This window comes from Carica papaya, chromosome 2 (genome assembly GCF_054855325.1).
Source record: "Carica papaya isolate Zhongbai chromosome 2, ASM5485532v1, whole genome shotgun sequence".
Lineage (NCBI taxonomy): Eukaryota > Viridiplantae > Streptophyta > Magnoliopsida > Brassicales > Caricaceae > Carica > Carica papaya.
In genome coordinates, this window is record NC_142310.1 from 2,554,632 (window position 1) to 2,570,501 (window position 15,870).

At 34.5% G+C, this 15,870-nt stretch overlaps 4 protein-coding genes across 5 annotated transcripts; 3 read left to right on the forward strand and 1 right to left on the reverse strand.

Moving 5' to 3' along the window:
* The first annotated feature begins 15 nt into the window (after positions 1-15).
* Positions 16-2,356, forward strand: LOC110807140 (large ribosomal subunit protein uL6z/uL6y-like). Its single transcript, XM_022032175.2, has 3 exons — positions 16-509; positions 1,835-1,957; positions 2,039-2,356. Exons 1-3 carry the CDS (start codon positions 135-137, stop codon positions 2,123-2,125), a joined length of 585 nt encoding a protein of 194 aa, XP_021887867.1. The 5' UTR covers positions 16-134; the 3' UTR covers positions 2,126-2,356.
* Positions 2,357-3,338: 982 nt separating this feature from the next.
* LOC110807120 (large ribosomal subunit protein uL6x) lies at positions 3,339-5,294 on the forward strand. The gene is made up of 3 exons (XM_022032148.2): positions 3,339-3,877; positions 4,834-4,956; positions 5,053-5,294. Exons 1-3 carry the CDS (start codon positions 3,503-3,505, stop codon positions 5,137-5,139), a joined length of 585 nt encoding a protein of 194 aa, XP_021887840.1. The 5' UTR covers positions 3,339-3,502; the 3' UTR covers positions 5,140-5,294.
* A 1,358-nt stretch (positions 5,295-6,652) lies between these two features.
* Positions 6,653-12,526, forward strand: LOC110807119 (GHMP kinase family protein). Its single transcript, XM_022032147.2, has 11 exons — positions 6,653-6,670; positions 6,759-7,009; positions 8,086-8,284; positions 9,480-9,543; positions 9,837-9,900; positions 9,990-10,070; positions 10,792-10,878; positions 11,055-11,212; positions 11,294-11,342; positions 11,741-11,865; positions 11,970-12,526. Exons 1-11 carry the CDS (start codon positions 6,661-6,663, stop codon positions 12,193-12,195), a joined length of 1,314 nt encoding a protein of 437 aa, XP_021887839.1. The 5' UTR covers positions 6,653-6,660; the 3' UTR covers positions 12,196-12,526.
* Positions 12,527-12,762: 236 nt separating this feature from the next.
* On the reverse strand, positions 12,763-15,845 carry LOC110807139 (uncharacterized). Of its 2 annotated transcripts, XM_022032174.2 has the most exons (5): positions 14,805-15,845; positions 14,313-14,691; positions 13,970-14,181; positions 13,473-13,740; positions 12,763-13,270 (listed from the first exon to the last, which is right to left on the reverse strand). In XM_022032174.2, the coding sequence occupies exons 2-5, from the start codon at positions 14,565-14,567 to the stop codon at positions 12,974-12,976; spliced, it is 1,032 nt and encodes a 343-aa protein (XP_021887866.1). In that variant the 5' UTR covers positions 14,568-14,691; positions 14,805-15,845; the 3' UTR covers positions 12,763-12,973. The 2 variants fall into 2 exon arrangements, with proteins under 2 accessions (XP_021887866.1, XP_088068740.1); XM_088212614.1 differs by lacking the exon at positions 14,805-15,845 and having other exon boundaries at positions 14,313-14,767.
* Between the last annotated feature and the right edge of the window lie 25 nt (positions 15,846-15,870).

The following is a 15,870-nucleotide window of genomic DNA, read 5'->3' on the forward strand; positions in this document are numbered from 1 at the left end:
GATTCTACTAGTTTACATATAGAAGGAAAGGAGATTAGGGTTTGGGGTGGTGCAGATTCTACCTACAATACCTCTGAAACTGAAGCCGGAGCCGCTCTGCGCATTCGTATACAGGCGTTAGCAGAGATCTCGAAATGAAGACCATCCAGTCATCAGAGACGATGGATATCCCTGACGGGGTCACCATCAAAGTGCATGCCAAGCTGATACAGGTGGAAGGTCCCCGTGGGAAGCTGACTCGCAACTTCAAGCATCTGAACCTCGACTTCCAGCTGATCAAGGATGAGGCCACCGGCAAGCGCAAGCTCAAGATCGAGGCGTGGTTCGGGTCCAGGAAAACCAGTGCTGCCATCCGCACCGCCCTCAGCCACGTTGAGAATCTTATCACTGGCGTCACCAAGGGATACCGATACAAGATGCGATTTGTCTACGCTCATTTTCCTATTAACGCCTCCATTACCAACTCTAACAAGTCCATTGAGATCCGTAATTTCCTTGGCGAGAAAAAGGTGCGTTCTCTTTCCTTTTTAGGTTTACTTGTTGCTTATTTAGAACTTATTGGGAAGCATTATAAGTTTATTTTTCTGCGTATTATATTTTGAAATTTCGGTATTTACCGTTTTAGTGTTTAATTCTTTAACTGTTTGGAATTTTGGGTATTTAATCGCTGAAACTCATTCAAAATTTGTGTCGTTAATTGTTGAAACTGTTTGAGTTCTTGGGTTTTAACTGTTGGGTTTGGTTGAATTAATTCAATGTTTGAATAATTTTAGAAATTTTGTGGAATTTGTTTAGATATTCGCACTTGGTTAATTTAGTTCAGCTAGTAAATTTTGACAATTCTACTTGAAATGAGTGAAATTTCGCATGAAAGTAGAGAAATATATTTAAAATGCGTTAGTCTTGTTGAAGTATATTATCCTAATTTTATATGAAACTTGATATAAGCTCAATTTGTTGTTAACGTAATGTAATTTATGCAGTCTCCTTCTTATGTGAGAACTAAGTAATGAATCCTGAATTTGTTTAAGATAGAGTTTAACTGACCGAAGTGAAAGACTGAAAGTTTCATTTTTCGGAATAGGAATAGGAACTTAGTATACTTGGATAATCAAATGGTACTTCAAAAAAGAAAAACTTTGATTATCATAGCTGTCTGAGAGTCTTTAAGTGTTGACATTGTTTCGATTCCTGGGGTTTTAACTGTTGGGTTTGTCCGAACTACTCTAATGTCGAAAAATATTGGAAATTTTGGGGAATTTCATTTACATATCTTACTTTTTTAATTTGTTTAAATTAGAAGATTCTGAAAATTCTACCACAATGAAAGAAGAACAGACTGAAATTCCACGTAAAAGTAGAACAAAATATTCAAAATTGCTTTAGTTTTGGTAGAATTTGAAATGTGGTATCCTTATTTTTCATGAAGTCTGATACAAGATCAGTTATTTGCTAATGTAATATAATTTGCATCATTTCTTAATTAAATTAAGTGATGTTTTATTAATGACTTCTCTAAACTTTTTGAATTTGTTTAACTATAGTTTAACTGATCTGAGTGAAAGACTGAAAGTTTCATTTATTTGGAATAGGAACAGAAATAGGAACTAAAATAATCTATTTGGATAATGAAAACACATCTAAAAAAAAGAACCTTGGATAATCAAAGCTGGCTTGATCTTAGCTATAAGATGAGTTTGATATAAATTGTAAAGAGACATACTTATATATCCCCTTCCAGTGTTAGTTGTATATAGGTTTAATATAAAATATAAAAGTAGTTGATTATAGACTGCATTTAAGAGCACAACTGGAGATAACATTGCAACAACAGGTGCGGAAAGTGGATATGCTTGAAGGTGTAACAATTGTCCGGTCTGATAAGGTTAAGGATGAACTTGTCCTAGATGGGAACGACATTGAACTCGTTTCTCGGTCAGCGGCCCTCATTAACCAGGTTCGTGTATTTGATTTTTGAGCATATAAACAAATATTTGATCTCTAATTTGACAACTCTAATTTCTCATGTTTTCAACAGAAATGCCATGTCAAGAACAAGGATATTAGGAAGTTCCTCGATGGTATCTACGTAAGTGAGAGGGGCAAAATAGCTGAAGAGGAGTAATTTCCTATTTTTTTTTTTTTTCCAGAAACTGATATTGTAATCTTAGGTTTTTTGTGACATTAATATCGCTCCGATTTCTTTTTCATTTGTCTTTCCTTAATCTTAAACTGTTATAAGTGAGAAGGGCAAAAGAGCTGAAGAAGTTGATATACTATTTTTTTTTTTTTGCCAGAAACTGATATTGTACTCCTTAGGTTTTTTGTGACAGAAATATCATTGCCATTTCTTTTTCGTTTGTTTTTCCTTAATCTTAGGTCATATATTCCATCACACCTATCTTGGGTTATTAATATTTGGTTGGGAATCTTCATGGGTTTGTTTGCTCTCCTTGATGATTCTATTTTTCCAAGGTGCTTACGAGTTTACCATGTAGTTCTGCTACTTTTCCAGATGTGTTTCATATGTTAACTTTCTTTCATTTTGGTTTTCCACTCATATGTTATGGTAATGTAAGAAAATTATTCTCCTTGAATCTTCCAAGTCATTTTACAAAATCATTTTGGCTCGCTGCTCGATGATTGAATAAAACTGTAACGTGATAATTATTCTATAGGAATTGAATAAAGATATATTATAGATCCGTGGTGTGAGGTTTATAATATTTGATTCAACGGATTAATATTTGAATTTTGGTTTCAGTATGTTATGACTGTTCAGACGAAAAGAACATTTGATCATACATGACAATGCATACTACATGTGGTAGATGATCCAAAGGATAATTGACAACTATATCAGTCAGATCTATTTCCTTACTTTAAGTATTATATTACTCTATTCGTACTTATAAACTATAAATACATGATAACACCCTACTTATCAATTGAATTTAGTTGTAATACCTAATTAATCCAGTGTGAGTAGGATTTAACTCAAGTTTGTAAGACCAATTTGTCATGTTAGTTTCTGTAATTCCTAATTACCCTATCAATCTTTAAAGCATTATTAAATCGATAGAAGGGGTTTTCGGAATTAATATATACATATTTCTACTTTAAAAAAAAAAAATTTAATTGATGTAATTATTGTGATAATTACTACTCTTTAGTATTAAATTTTGCAAAATTTGTAAGTATATATATGGTGCTAACTGATTAAAATTAAAATTATAAGGAGTAAATTGATCAAATATATTTATAAGGTTGTAAAAATTGAGATAAACATTAAAATACAGAGTGGTGTTTGTAAATTTCTCTTTTTTCACTAAACCTAAAAAAAAAAAATCCGCTAGATATAAATCAGCAGCCCTCTCTTCGCCGTCAGCCACCGTTGAAAACCCAGAACCCTCCCTGATTCTCCGCTTTCCCTTCTTCTTCCTTTCCAGGAAGAAGACTCCACGGCTCTGCACTACTTGGATTTGCGCGAAGAGAGGTCGAAATGAAGACCATCCTGTCATCGGAGACGATGGATATCCCTGACGGGGTCACCATCAAAGTGAACGCCAAGCTGATAGAGGTGGAGGGTCCCCGTGGAAAGCTCACTCGCAACTTCAAGCATCTGAACCTCGACTTCCAGCTGATCAAGGATGAGACGACCGGCAAGCGCAAGCTCAAGATCGAGGCATGGTTCGGGTCCAGGAAAACCAGTGCTGCCATCCGCACCGCCCTCAGCCACGTCGAGAACCTTATCACTGGCGTCACCAAGGGATACCGCTACAAAATGCGATTTGTCTACGCTCATTTTCCTATTAATGCCTCCATTACCAACTCTAACAAGTCCATCGAGATCCGCAATTTTCTTGGAGAAAAAAAGGTGCCGAATCTTTCTTTTCTAGGTTTAGTTGTTGCCTGTTTACAACTCATTGAAAGGCGTATCTTGCATTTTGGAGATTTGAAACTGTTTGAATTTTTGTGTATTGAGGGTTTAAAGCCACATATTTTATTGAATGATCCTAGCGAAAATGAGTTAAATTAATTTACTGAGATAAGCAAAACTGACTATGATCTTAGTTAAAGTAGATTTTCATATAAATTGTTCAGAGACATGATTATATACTACCTTTTGATATTGATTATTATATGGGTTTAATGTGAAGTGTGAAAAGATGATTAAGTACTGCATCTCAGCGTATGACTGGAAATGATGCTGCATTTAGAGCCACATATTGGTTGATGGGAGTGAATTTTGATCTTAGTTATATATAGAGCTTGATATAAATTGTGAAGGGACATGATTATATATTGCCTTTTGATGTTGATTATTATATGGGTTTAACGTGAAGTGTAAGAAGAAGATGATTATACACTGCATCTTAGAGTGTAACTGGAGATGATGCTTCATTTAGAGCCCACATATTGATTGATCCTAGCGAAAATGAGTTAAATTAATTTACAAAGATAAGTAAAACTGAGTGTGATCATAATAGAGTTTGTTATAAATTGTGCGGAGACATGATTATATATTGCCTTTTGATGCTGATTATTATACGGGTTTAACGTGAAGTGTAAGAAGAAGATGATTATATACTGCATCTTAGAGTATAACTGGAGATGATGCTTCATTTAGACTCTGGAGATATTGCCCACATATTGATTGATCCTAGTGAAAATGAGTTAAATTAATTTACCAAGATAAGTAAAACTGAGTATGATCATAATAGAGTTGCCTTTTGATATTGATTATCATATGGATTTAATGTGAAGTGTAAAAAGACGATGATTATATACTGAATCTTAAGAGCATAACTAGAGATGATGCTGTGACAACAGGTTCGGAAAGTGGAAATGCTTGAAGGTGTAACCATCCTTCGCTCTGACAAGGTTAAGGATGAACTTATCCTTGATGGAAATGACATTGAACTTGTTTCACGTTCAGCAGCTCTCATTAATCAGGTGAATTTGTGCGTGTCTTTTGATTTTTTTGACATCCAACAAAGATATTTCGTTTCCATTAATTTTGACTATTGGTTTTTCCTGTCTTTTGAACAGAAATGCCATGTGAAGAACAAGGATATTAGGAAGTTCCTTGATGGTATTTATGTTAGTGAGAAGGGCAAAATTGCCGAAGAGGATTGATTACTAGCATTTCCAGAATTGGTATAGTGCTCCTTTGGGCTTTTTGGTAGTAATATCCATAACCCTGCAATTTCTTTTTCTCTTGTTTTTCATTCATCTTAGACTGCTCTTATGAGAATCATAAATCACACCATTTCTCTTTTCGAGTTATTTAATTTTCGGAATGGCAGTCTCGGTGACTAGCGTATCTGTTTGCTCTCCATGAATGATCTAAACCTTATTTATTCTACCTAGAAGAGTTAGCACTGGATTAGAAAGAAGGATTACACATAGCAATTTACTGGAAGAATCTCATTTGATTAAGAAAGCTTTCCAATTGAGTATATATTTTATATGTTTAATTAAATTTCAGCATGTTACATATATATATGCAGAACCAGATCATTTGCTGGGAGTGGGATAAGAGCTGAAATGTGCATTCATATAGAACCAGTTTGATTGTATTTGTTGTAAATTATAGAATCAGAACCAGTAAACTTATGGAGCTATAAAATAGATGAAAAACTGTGCTTCTTAATCTTAATGCGAATATAGGACTCATTGACTTAGTGAAGTTCCTACCTTATATATATATGTATATGTATATGTATATGTATATGCAGATACACACACGTGTGAATTCTGAATATTATATGCGGTGTTTATTTTATACAAGCAAATTTTCCCAAATTTTTATTAGAGTATATTAAATAGACTTAACATGCAAGAAAGTTATATATATAAATATATTATGAAACTTCATAGTGATATATGTGTATTACTTATTAAACTTAATTAATAAGTATATAAACATGCTAAAAAAATTAATAAAGAATTATTATTATTATTTTTTTTTGAAAAATTGGGTGATTATAAAGTAAAAAATTTATATATTTTATTAATTAAATAATATTTTTATATTAAAGTACTATCATAATACTGTAATATAAAAATCTATATTTCTCAACTGTATAAATAAATAAATAAATAAATAAAATATATAATTCCTTGTTAATAATATTAAAGGTGGGATTAGTACATAAAATAACAATTTATTTGGATTAATCTAAGACAACGTAAACCATTTTCTCGGAAAATTAATGCTGTAATATCCTAATTCTTCATTATCAAAATATTTAATTAAATAAACATATTATTTTGACAAATTGGATAATTAATATATATATATATATACACACACATACACGTATAGTCATTTATTATATTGTAGGTTGTGCATATATATCATATTAAATTCCATGTTGGAGATCACAAATTTCAACTTCTAAGTTCTCTAAAATAAAATAATTTTGCTGAAAATATCCAAAATCTTTTTTTAAATTAATATTGTTAAAATATAGTCAAATAATTCAATAAAAATTCATATATTTTTAAAATTTAATTTACAAAAAATATTATTATTATTATTATTTAAATAAGATATATTCTCCCTCCCTGGTTCCGGCCAATCCCGTAACAGTCAAAGGCCTAATTTTTAAACACAGGTTAGGTGGGACCCACCGCAACCTCTTCAGATCCTCCATGTTCTCAGGCACAGACTCCATCTAAGCTCCTCTTTATGTATAAATAAACTCAGATCAATTTTTTGGTCTCCTGGTTCATTTTCAAGTAAATTTCAGATCCTCAAGGTGATCAACGGATTCCCGGAGGTCGTCTCGTGGAAATGGCGGACAAGTGGGTGCTGATGGTCACGGCACAGACGCCGACCAATATAGCTGTTATCAAGTACTGGGGGAAGAGAGACGAAACCCTAATCTTGCCCATCAATGATAGCATTAGTGTCACGCTTGATCCCGATCATCTATGCACCACCACCACTGTTGCTGTCAGCCCTGTCTTTGACCAGGATCGAATGTGGCTCAATGGCAAGGTAAATTCTTCTTTTTTGGATTTTGATTTGAGTGCTTGGTTGACTGGAGAATCTGGGAAAGTGAGGAGAAGCTTTTGGATCAGATATTAATGTTCTTTCTTGATATTGGAAGGTTGGTTTTTTTTTTCTTTGTTCTTTTTTCTGGGTGCTTGATCTTTATTTATGATAACTATTATCTTCAAATGGAGCTTACTAAATGCCAACTTTGATCGGGTTTAACTCAAAGCTAGATGAGTTTGGTTTGTTTATTTATGAATTTTCCTTCTCGTTTGAATACTCATGTAGTAACTCTGATAAGTATGAGAGATTGAGCCCGAAAAACTGCGGTTTTGAGTTTCAAAAGTGCTTTTGCAACAAAACGGATAAAATGTAAAGTGTTTTTTGACAAAAGACAAGACTAAAATATGTTTTTGATAGATTTAAAACGAAAAGTTACAGTGCTTAGCTTTTAGAAAATCGCTTTGGTTTTTATTAAAAAGTTACAGTTCAAATTTCAAACATCAATTTCAGTTAACACAAACTTCTGTTTTTTAAAGTGAGACACTTTCTATATCTATTTCTATCAAACACTAAATAATTTTTGAATAAAAGTGTTTTTAGTTGACAACTAATTTAACAGCACTTTTAAGGCTCAAATCATAAAGTACGGTTCACCTAAATGCGTACTGAGACAATCTGGCTCATTTCACTATTTAATTTTGAGGCAGAAAGAGCCTTGGTTAAAAGCGTGTGCATGTGTGTATTAACTTCTTTTTCCCCTCTCTTTTTGGATTTTATATATTGTCTTCGGATTGCTGAGGAAGTGCTCAAAAGATGATTTATGCTCCATTGAAGTTGGTTTTTTCTTTTTAATTTCTAGTTCATATTTCTCTGTGCGTTTTTTTGAAATTTAGAGATGATGAATTTGAGCTAGTCCGTATATGAGTGATCCAGTCAAGTGTCTCTTTGTCCACTATTTAGCTTTCTAGATGATTATTTTTTTATTTAGACTTAAAATGGTAATTAGATGTCTTCTCCGATAATCATTTTGGATTTTACTCAATTTTTTGGTGGTTTGTTTTTCCTGGCTAGTGTAGGAAATTTCCCTTTCTGGAGGTAGGTACCAAAATTGTTTGCGGGAAATCCGTAGTCGTGCTGGCGATGTTGAGGATAAAGAGAAGGGAATCAAGATAGTAAAAGAGGACTGGAAGAAATTGCATGTGCACATTGCTTCTTATAACAACTTCCCAACTGCAGCTGGGTTGGCTTCTTCGGCTGCTGGTTTTGCTTGTCTTGGTAATATAGCATTTTCTATAATTATCTTGTCTTCTCGCAATATATTTATAATATATTAATATCATTTTTTTTGTCTTGTAAAATTTTATTTGGAATTAAATTTTGTGCCTCATGTTTGAATTAAATATAAAAACTAAAATTTTCCAATTGAGTTCCATGAAAGTAATTAATTTGTTCTAGTCATACCATAGAAATCGAATCTTCTCCTAGATGCACTTGTAATGGTCCTGGGTTTGGAGTCTGGTCACAAGTCTATTCTCCACAAAATCCTGCAACAAATCACATGCTTGTTTATTTGATTTCAATCTTGATGACCAATAGTAGGGGCTTGTTAGAAAGAATGCTTGATCTCGGGAGAAACCCTCTAATTTAGAGGATATTTAGATTGCTTATTTGGTACTTTATAAGCTGCTTTAAGCATCCTTCTTCCTGTATTTGCATTTAGGTTTTTATTTTTTTAACTAATTAACTTAATTAATTTCTTGATATCTTCTTAAAATGAACAAAATAGACATAAAAAATACTAGCAATAATATACTTCTGATAAATATATATTTTTTTAGTAATATTTTTATAAAATACAACTGCATTTTTTTTTTTTAAAAAATAAGCACTTTACCTAAATGTGTGATTGTTTATTTTTTAAATAAGAACTTATTTGCTTTAAGTAACTAAAAAGACCCTCCTGCTTAAGTACATTTTCTCTTTAGTAATCCAAACACCCTTTTAGTAATGATTCTAGATGCTTTATTCTCTCTTTGGAGTATGTATTATTCCCCAGCCGAAGCCAAATACAACAGAGTATGAAATTGTTAAAAAAGATATACTGAAAATCTAGCAAAAGAGAATCCTTGGGTTGGATCAGAGGAGCTTAAGAATTCTAGAGAGAAGCAACTAAAGTTGCTTTCTTGTTTTGGTTCCAGTGGATCCTGTGGCTGTATAACAAAATACCAGTCTGGGTTATTGTTCTTGGCCATAAATGCCCGTACAGGAAGAAAGAGGGTAACCTTGTCTGCATATTTTGATTGCTCATTCAAACCGCAAGACTCCATATATCATACAAGTTGATTCCTATCCAACCATAAGAGTTGAGAAAATCTTCTATTTGTCAGAGTTCTTTCTTTTTTCTTAATTTCTTATCATATGTAAAAATGTCTAGTAGGGAATATTTTAAAATTTAATTTTCTAAATGCAGTATTTGCCCTAGCAAATCTGATGAACGTAAAAGAAGATCAAAGCAAGCTTTCTGCTATAGCTAGGTATGGTTGTTGTGTATTTTTTCTTAAAAATTTTAATTTTCAAGTTGCTAATGAAAATATTTTGTGCTTTTGTTCCCATTTGTTTAACGGCACAGTGCATGGATCTTCATTCTCTTTATTGCTATCTTACAGCTAAAGTTTTTTGCGAGTACAGAATATAGTTGGTGGTTTTGCTAATACAATCTTGAGCTTCTATAATTTGTTTTCCTTTTTTTTTCTTTTGCATGTATGGTTGGATATTTCATTTTAGTCAATCAAAGATTTCATAGAATTGTATACATTTTACTATGTAGGCAAGGTTCAGGAAGTGCTTGTCGCAGTTTATTTGGTGGATTTGTCAAGTGGATCATGGGACAGGTGAGTTTCACGTTTTGTACATTTAGATAAGTGATCACAAGTTCGTTTTGAATGACTGATTCTAGTGCTTTATTTTCTGCCACATATAGGATGAGAATGGAAGTGACAGCATTGCAGTTCAGCTAGCAGATGAGAAACACTGGGATGATCTTGTTATTATCATTGCTGTGGTATGTATCTTCTTTTGCCTTTCCGAATACATTTACATTTATATCCACAGCTTGGGCATTTCTGGAAGTTTTTTTCCTAGTTGTTCTTGATCTTGTAGTACCTCTTTAAGTTGGTTACAGTTAAATCTTTTGTGCGGATATCTACTATCATAGGAAGAACTTGAAAATTGACCCTGCTTATGCATTACAGGGCAATGACTGTCTTGTGTTGGAATTTTCTCTGGAAAGTATATTTCTTTATCCTTAGTATATTGGTTAATTGAGCTTGTTACTAAAGATTTCATTTTCTTGACAATATGCAGTTTATCTAGATATCCTGGCTTATTTTTCTTATGCTCCCAAATTTAGGTGGCATTTTGTTTTTGGTGATAAAATATGTCCAGGAATATGTTTTATGAATAGTTTAACTATTGTTTGTTGTGTGAATATTAGTAGAAGCCAAGGGATAAGCCTGAGAAGGGAGTTGATCATGATCTGTGATGAGTGGTTTCTTTTATCATCTGCCATGGACATAGTGATGCGGCAAATTCATTAGATTTACAACTTTAAATATTATTGGGAGCCAATCATAAAATGAAAATGCTAAAATGATTCAATAGTAATGCTGCATTTTTCAAGGGATTATAACTACATTATAGAATCCTCAGAAAGATTTCTCATGTTATGGTTTTTCTTCAGCCTTACTGTGTTTCGTAATCCAAATGAACTGTTTTGGTTCTAGGTAAGTTCACGGCAGAAGGAAACAAGTAGCACTTCAGGAATGCGCGAGAGTGTTGAAACAAGTTTACTCTTGCAGCATAGAGCAAAGGTACTCACTGGTTTTCTTTATTTAAATTGCTCTTCTCTTAGTTTCACCTGGAAGTAATTTTGGATTCAGTCATGGAAAATTATTTGAAAGACTAGTTGTAGCTTTCGGGTATGTTTGATTATGTGAAGTTGGATTTAGCTTCAACTACTTTCTCATGCCTCTTTCCAAATTGTTAGGAAATTGTACCAAAACGCATTCAAGAAATGGAAGAAGCTATCAAAAGTTGTGATTTTGCATCCTTTGCACAGTTGACCTGTGCTGATAGTAATCAGTTTCATGCTGTCTGCTTGGATACTTGTCCTCCCATATTCTACATGAACAATACATCCCACAGGCAACTCCTTTCTCTGTCATATATATGTGATTGAACTACCAAACTCTTGGATTAGATGTTGATATAGTGACTATATTCCAGGATAATCAGCATCGTCGAAAAGTGGAATCGATCTGAAGGAACACCACAGGTTTGCATATTTTTCCTTGTTTGGAGAATGTTTTTTGGGCTAATGAGTTTAAGATATATTCACTGATTTTTGAATTTTACTGTCACTGTTGAGGACCGAAATATCTGTCACATTCATTTTTTCTATGGCAATCCATTTTCTTGTTGAAGCTTGAGACACATTTGTAATATGATGGCAGCATTGGTACAACTAGTCAATCATCTCTCCTCTAGCTTTCTGGTCTTTGTTGAGCGCTGCATTTGGGCAGTCTATCATTATGAATTTCTCAACTCTCCGCATGCTTAGACATTTATAGTTTGTGTTGATATAAATATATGAGCATATTGTTTGTTGCTCAGCCCTCAATTACTTGGTTGTGATTCTTCAAAATAGATGACTAATGATAAAAGATCTTACAGGTGGCTTACACTTTTGATGCTGGGCCGAATGCAGTTTTAATTGCACGAGATCGAAATGTTGCTACCCAATTGCTTCAACGGCTGCTTTTCTACTTCCCTCCAACATCTGATACTGATTTGAGCAGGTATTTTTATTTTATGATGTTAAGCCAAAATGGCTGGTTGATGAAGGATGAGTTTCTGGTGATACCTTTAATGTTTTGTTTTTCCTATGCTTATATTTGGTCAGTTATGTTCTCGGTGATAAATCAATATTGGGAGAAGCTGGGCTTGAAGGAATAAAGGATGTAGAAGCTCTGCAACCTCCTCCTGAAACTAAGGATAATAGCATATCAGCCCAGAAATACAAAGGCGATGTTAGCTATTTCATCTGTACTAGACCTGGGAGAGGTCCTGTGCTGCTTTCTGATTCAAATCACGCCCTTTTAAACCCGGAAACCGGACTCCCAAAATAGTTCTAGACCATTACTTTTCGTTAGAAGTTGCCCTTCTCAGGCCAAATTTATCGAAGTACGAGAGTGTTCTGCTGAGATAATCTCTTAAAGCATTGAAGGTAGCTATCGTGGATCTCTCTAATACATGTTGAATTCCATTACTTGTACCTTGTGTTTGTAATTCTTTTCTTTTTCTTGTAGTCTTGATCCCTCAGGATTCTATTTACTTACAGTTTCTTTCACAGAATAAACAATAATTGTTGTAAGTTTTCTCAAACTCAGGAGCTTGTTTGTGTCATTGTGAACCATTTATTAAAGATTTCAAGATGTCATACGAGAGTATAGTTTTATAGGTGTTGTTTGTTGTGTAAATTAGGTACGTGTCATGACATATTAAGTTAGTCTGGGTCGTACTACTTTATGTTACAGCTAGAGAACAGACCTGTATAAAGTTAGGCTGGGCCAGATTCGTACCGGGCTAGCCTCTGATTGCAAGAAATCAACCCAATAATTTGGTTCAACCGGTCTAATTATTTGGGCCTAATGGTCTACACAAAACAAAAAGATGCCGTATATGAATCACTTACATATATATATATCCGCAGGGTTTGTTTAGAAAATCAGTAAGAATATGCAAGAACAATACTTCTGTTCATTCCATCGTTTTCATGACTGATAACAGCCACTTGAACTAGAATACTTTGAGGCATGTTCTAAATATATAAACCCAAATAAGGATTCATAAAGTACCTCAAGAAAGAGAAAAGAAAAAGATAAGTGAAAGTATATATGTATTGTGCTACTTCCGTCCATATAACAGGGTCCTTATGATAGCTTCAGCCATCCCCTCTGCATCCGAAAAATAGTGTCCACCACCGCGGACCTCATGGAACTCAATCCACGGGAGTCTTTTAGCAATGTACTTTTGCAGGATGAATGGCACAAAACCATCTTCATCTCCATGCCATAAGTGAACAGATCCTTCCTTGTTTGGAAATGGATTCTGCAGTTCCATGGGATCAAATTCCCATCGCCCAAATCCAATCATCATCGCTCGATGCATGGATTCATACACTCCTTGCTGAGTTACCTCTGCCTGCAAATAATCAGAGAACTAATCCGTTTGAGCTACAGACATCACAAGTTGATCATCATCAACACGTAAGTTTTAATAGGACTCCATCACTTCCTAGTTATTTGAAGGTTGAGGCATCAGTTTTAAATGCTACTTTCTAGTAGATTATTTGCAAAGCAGAAAGTTAAAACATATACCAAATATGAAAGAAAAGAACAGGCACCTTGTATTTTTTCCTCTGATCGGCAAATTTCGACAGAAGTTCCTTATCCCGACGTGAGAAAATTTCAGGCCTACGAGCAAAAACTGCAGATGCTGGAAATAATTTCTGGGTGTTCCACCAGTAGACAAGCCATGGAGCATAGTGAGCAACCCGCAGCGCCCATTGATCCTGGGGTAGCTGTTGGTAGTAAGCTGCTTTCGACAAACTTGCAGGAAACCCAGGCCACCAATAGTTCACAACAGGGCAGAGTAATGCTGCTCCTGCTAGCCTGAAGCCCTTCACACATTCCCCAACTTCAGACATTTGTTCCAACTTCACCCTATGATTGCTTAACATTTTGATTGAAACTTCTATATGAATTTTAAGTTTTTAGGAATCCTGGTTCAATCTATTATCTAACATTATATAGTTGTATATAAGGCGTGTGCTAGATTATGTCCATAAGCCATTTACTGAATTCTTTTCAGAGAGGAATGTAAGTATATGTATTATATTACCTGTGCGGAATGTATTTGAGAGTACCCCAAACAGTTTGGCCTCCCATAGATCTGCCAACCACAAAGAATTTGGATCCAAGCTCCAGCTTATCAGCCAAATCTTGTATATCCAAAGCTAGACTCTTCACAGTTTGTTTTGGATCAGGATCACTTTCTCCATACCCTGGTTTGTCAAATGACACAATATACACCCCTAGTTCCTCAATCAATTCCTGAAATAAATGATTTAAACAGAGCAATTCGGAAGTTTAATTACTTCACCAACACACACCTTTTGAAATTTGGTGAATAACAAAAAAAACCCAATTGAAGTAAACAAGTAATAATCCATAACAAGCAGTACCGGAGAAAGTTGAGTTGCAATGACCGCATCGTGTCTGCAAGACGAAATGCCATGAACGAAGATGATCTTGTGTTTTGCTAATTCTCTTGGTACGCCGTGTTCTTTGTAAGCCAAATGCCTGCCATCTCTCAACTTTACTCTTGGCGCCGCGACAGGAGGACCACCGGGAGAGCCACAAATTTTCGGAGGTGGAGCACGGATCATGGCACGAATTCCCCATGCCAGAAATCCCATTAATGTGATCTCCTTAAGCATCGATTCACTGTCAAGCTCCAAAATGCAGATGCTATTAACCTAAATTCAGACTCTCTCAACCTCAATGAAGAAGACCGAATCTCAAGGAACGGAATCGTCGGATTCAATTCACAGTATAATCGCTCTAAGATGAAGTGATCGAGTTGGAGCACAAAATAAAGTTGATGAGAAAGAATATGTACGAAATCAAATTTAAATATACCTATACATATATATACATTTTAATAATCGACGTACCAGGGAATCGATCGTCGCTTTAGTTGGATCAATCCCCAATACGGTAGCCACGACAAGAATAGGGGCAGATTGAAGACAGCTAGCTCGCAACACATGCAGAGTGTTTAGCTTTCTTGAATAAACTCTACCCACAGGGACAAACACAAAAAGTAAACTTCATAATGAAAATATTATGAAAAGATTGCAGTATGTTTGTTTTGGAAGCTTCATGTGTCCACCATTTCAGATCTTAATTGATTTTTTAAAAGTAAAAGAACAAGAAAATTTTCACACGAATGGACTAACACTGAAGGCCAAGTGCTGCACGTCTGCTACAACCCAAGACATTTTCCAAGGTTAGAAACTCTCCAGAGTTGATTATAAACGTCATTTACAAGGATTCGATTTTATTTATAATTTTATTACGATTTCAAAGTTTGGGTGAAGGTTTGAATTATTTAGTAAAACTTCATAGTTTGATGGGACATGCACTTCAGTCTGTCAAGTGAGACAATTTCACATATAGTTTTCGTCAAATCTAAAAGCAAGACCTCTTGCTTTCATGAATTCCATCTTTCTCTTTCTCTTTAGCTTTTCTTCTTCTTCTCAAAATTCACAAACTGGTTCCAGCTTTATTCTTTCAAGCCTGGCTTATCAGCTTCGTGTCTCTCTCTGGCTTTTGCATTCCACTTTCCAACCATCTTCGTCAAAGGCCACACCCCTTATTTTGACGTACGTGCCTCTACAACCAACTCTAGAAGTCTTAAAACAACTTCTTTCCTAATTGACTCATCTTTCAAATGGTGGCAGTTGGAGCAATTAAAAAAGCAAACAAATTCTCTCTTAATTTTCATCGCCATTGTTCAGGTATTTGACGTATCAAACCACATGTAAATGGGTTTTAAATTTACTAACACGGGCGCCATGTCAACATTCACATCAGCACCTACTCAGCTTTTCTTTTCCCCTTCTTCTACCTCTTCACTTGGCACCTTGAGGGTTGAACTTCTTCTGCTACAGAGCAATAAATAACTAACCTATTCAGTAACTTGCCAGGCTTATGAAAATTAGCGTTAGATATTGGACT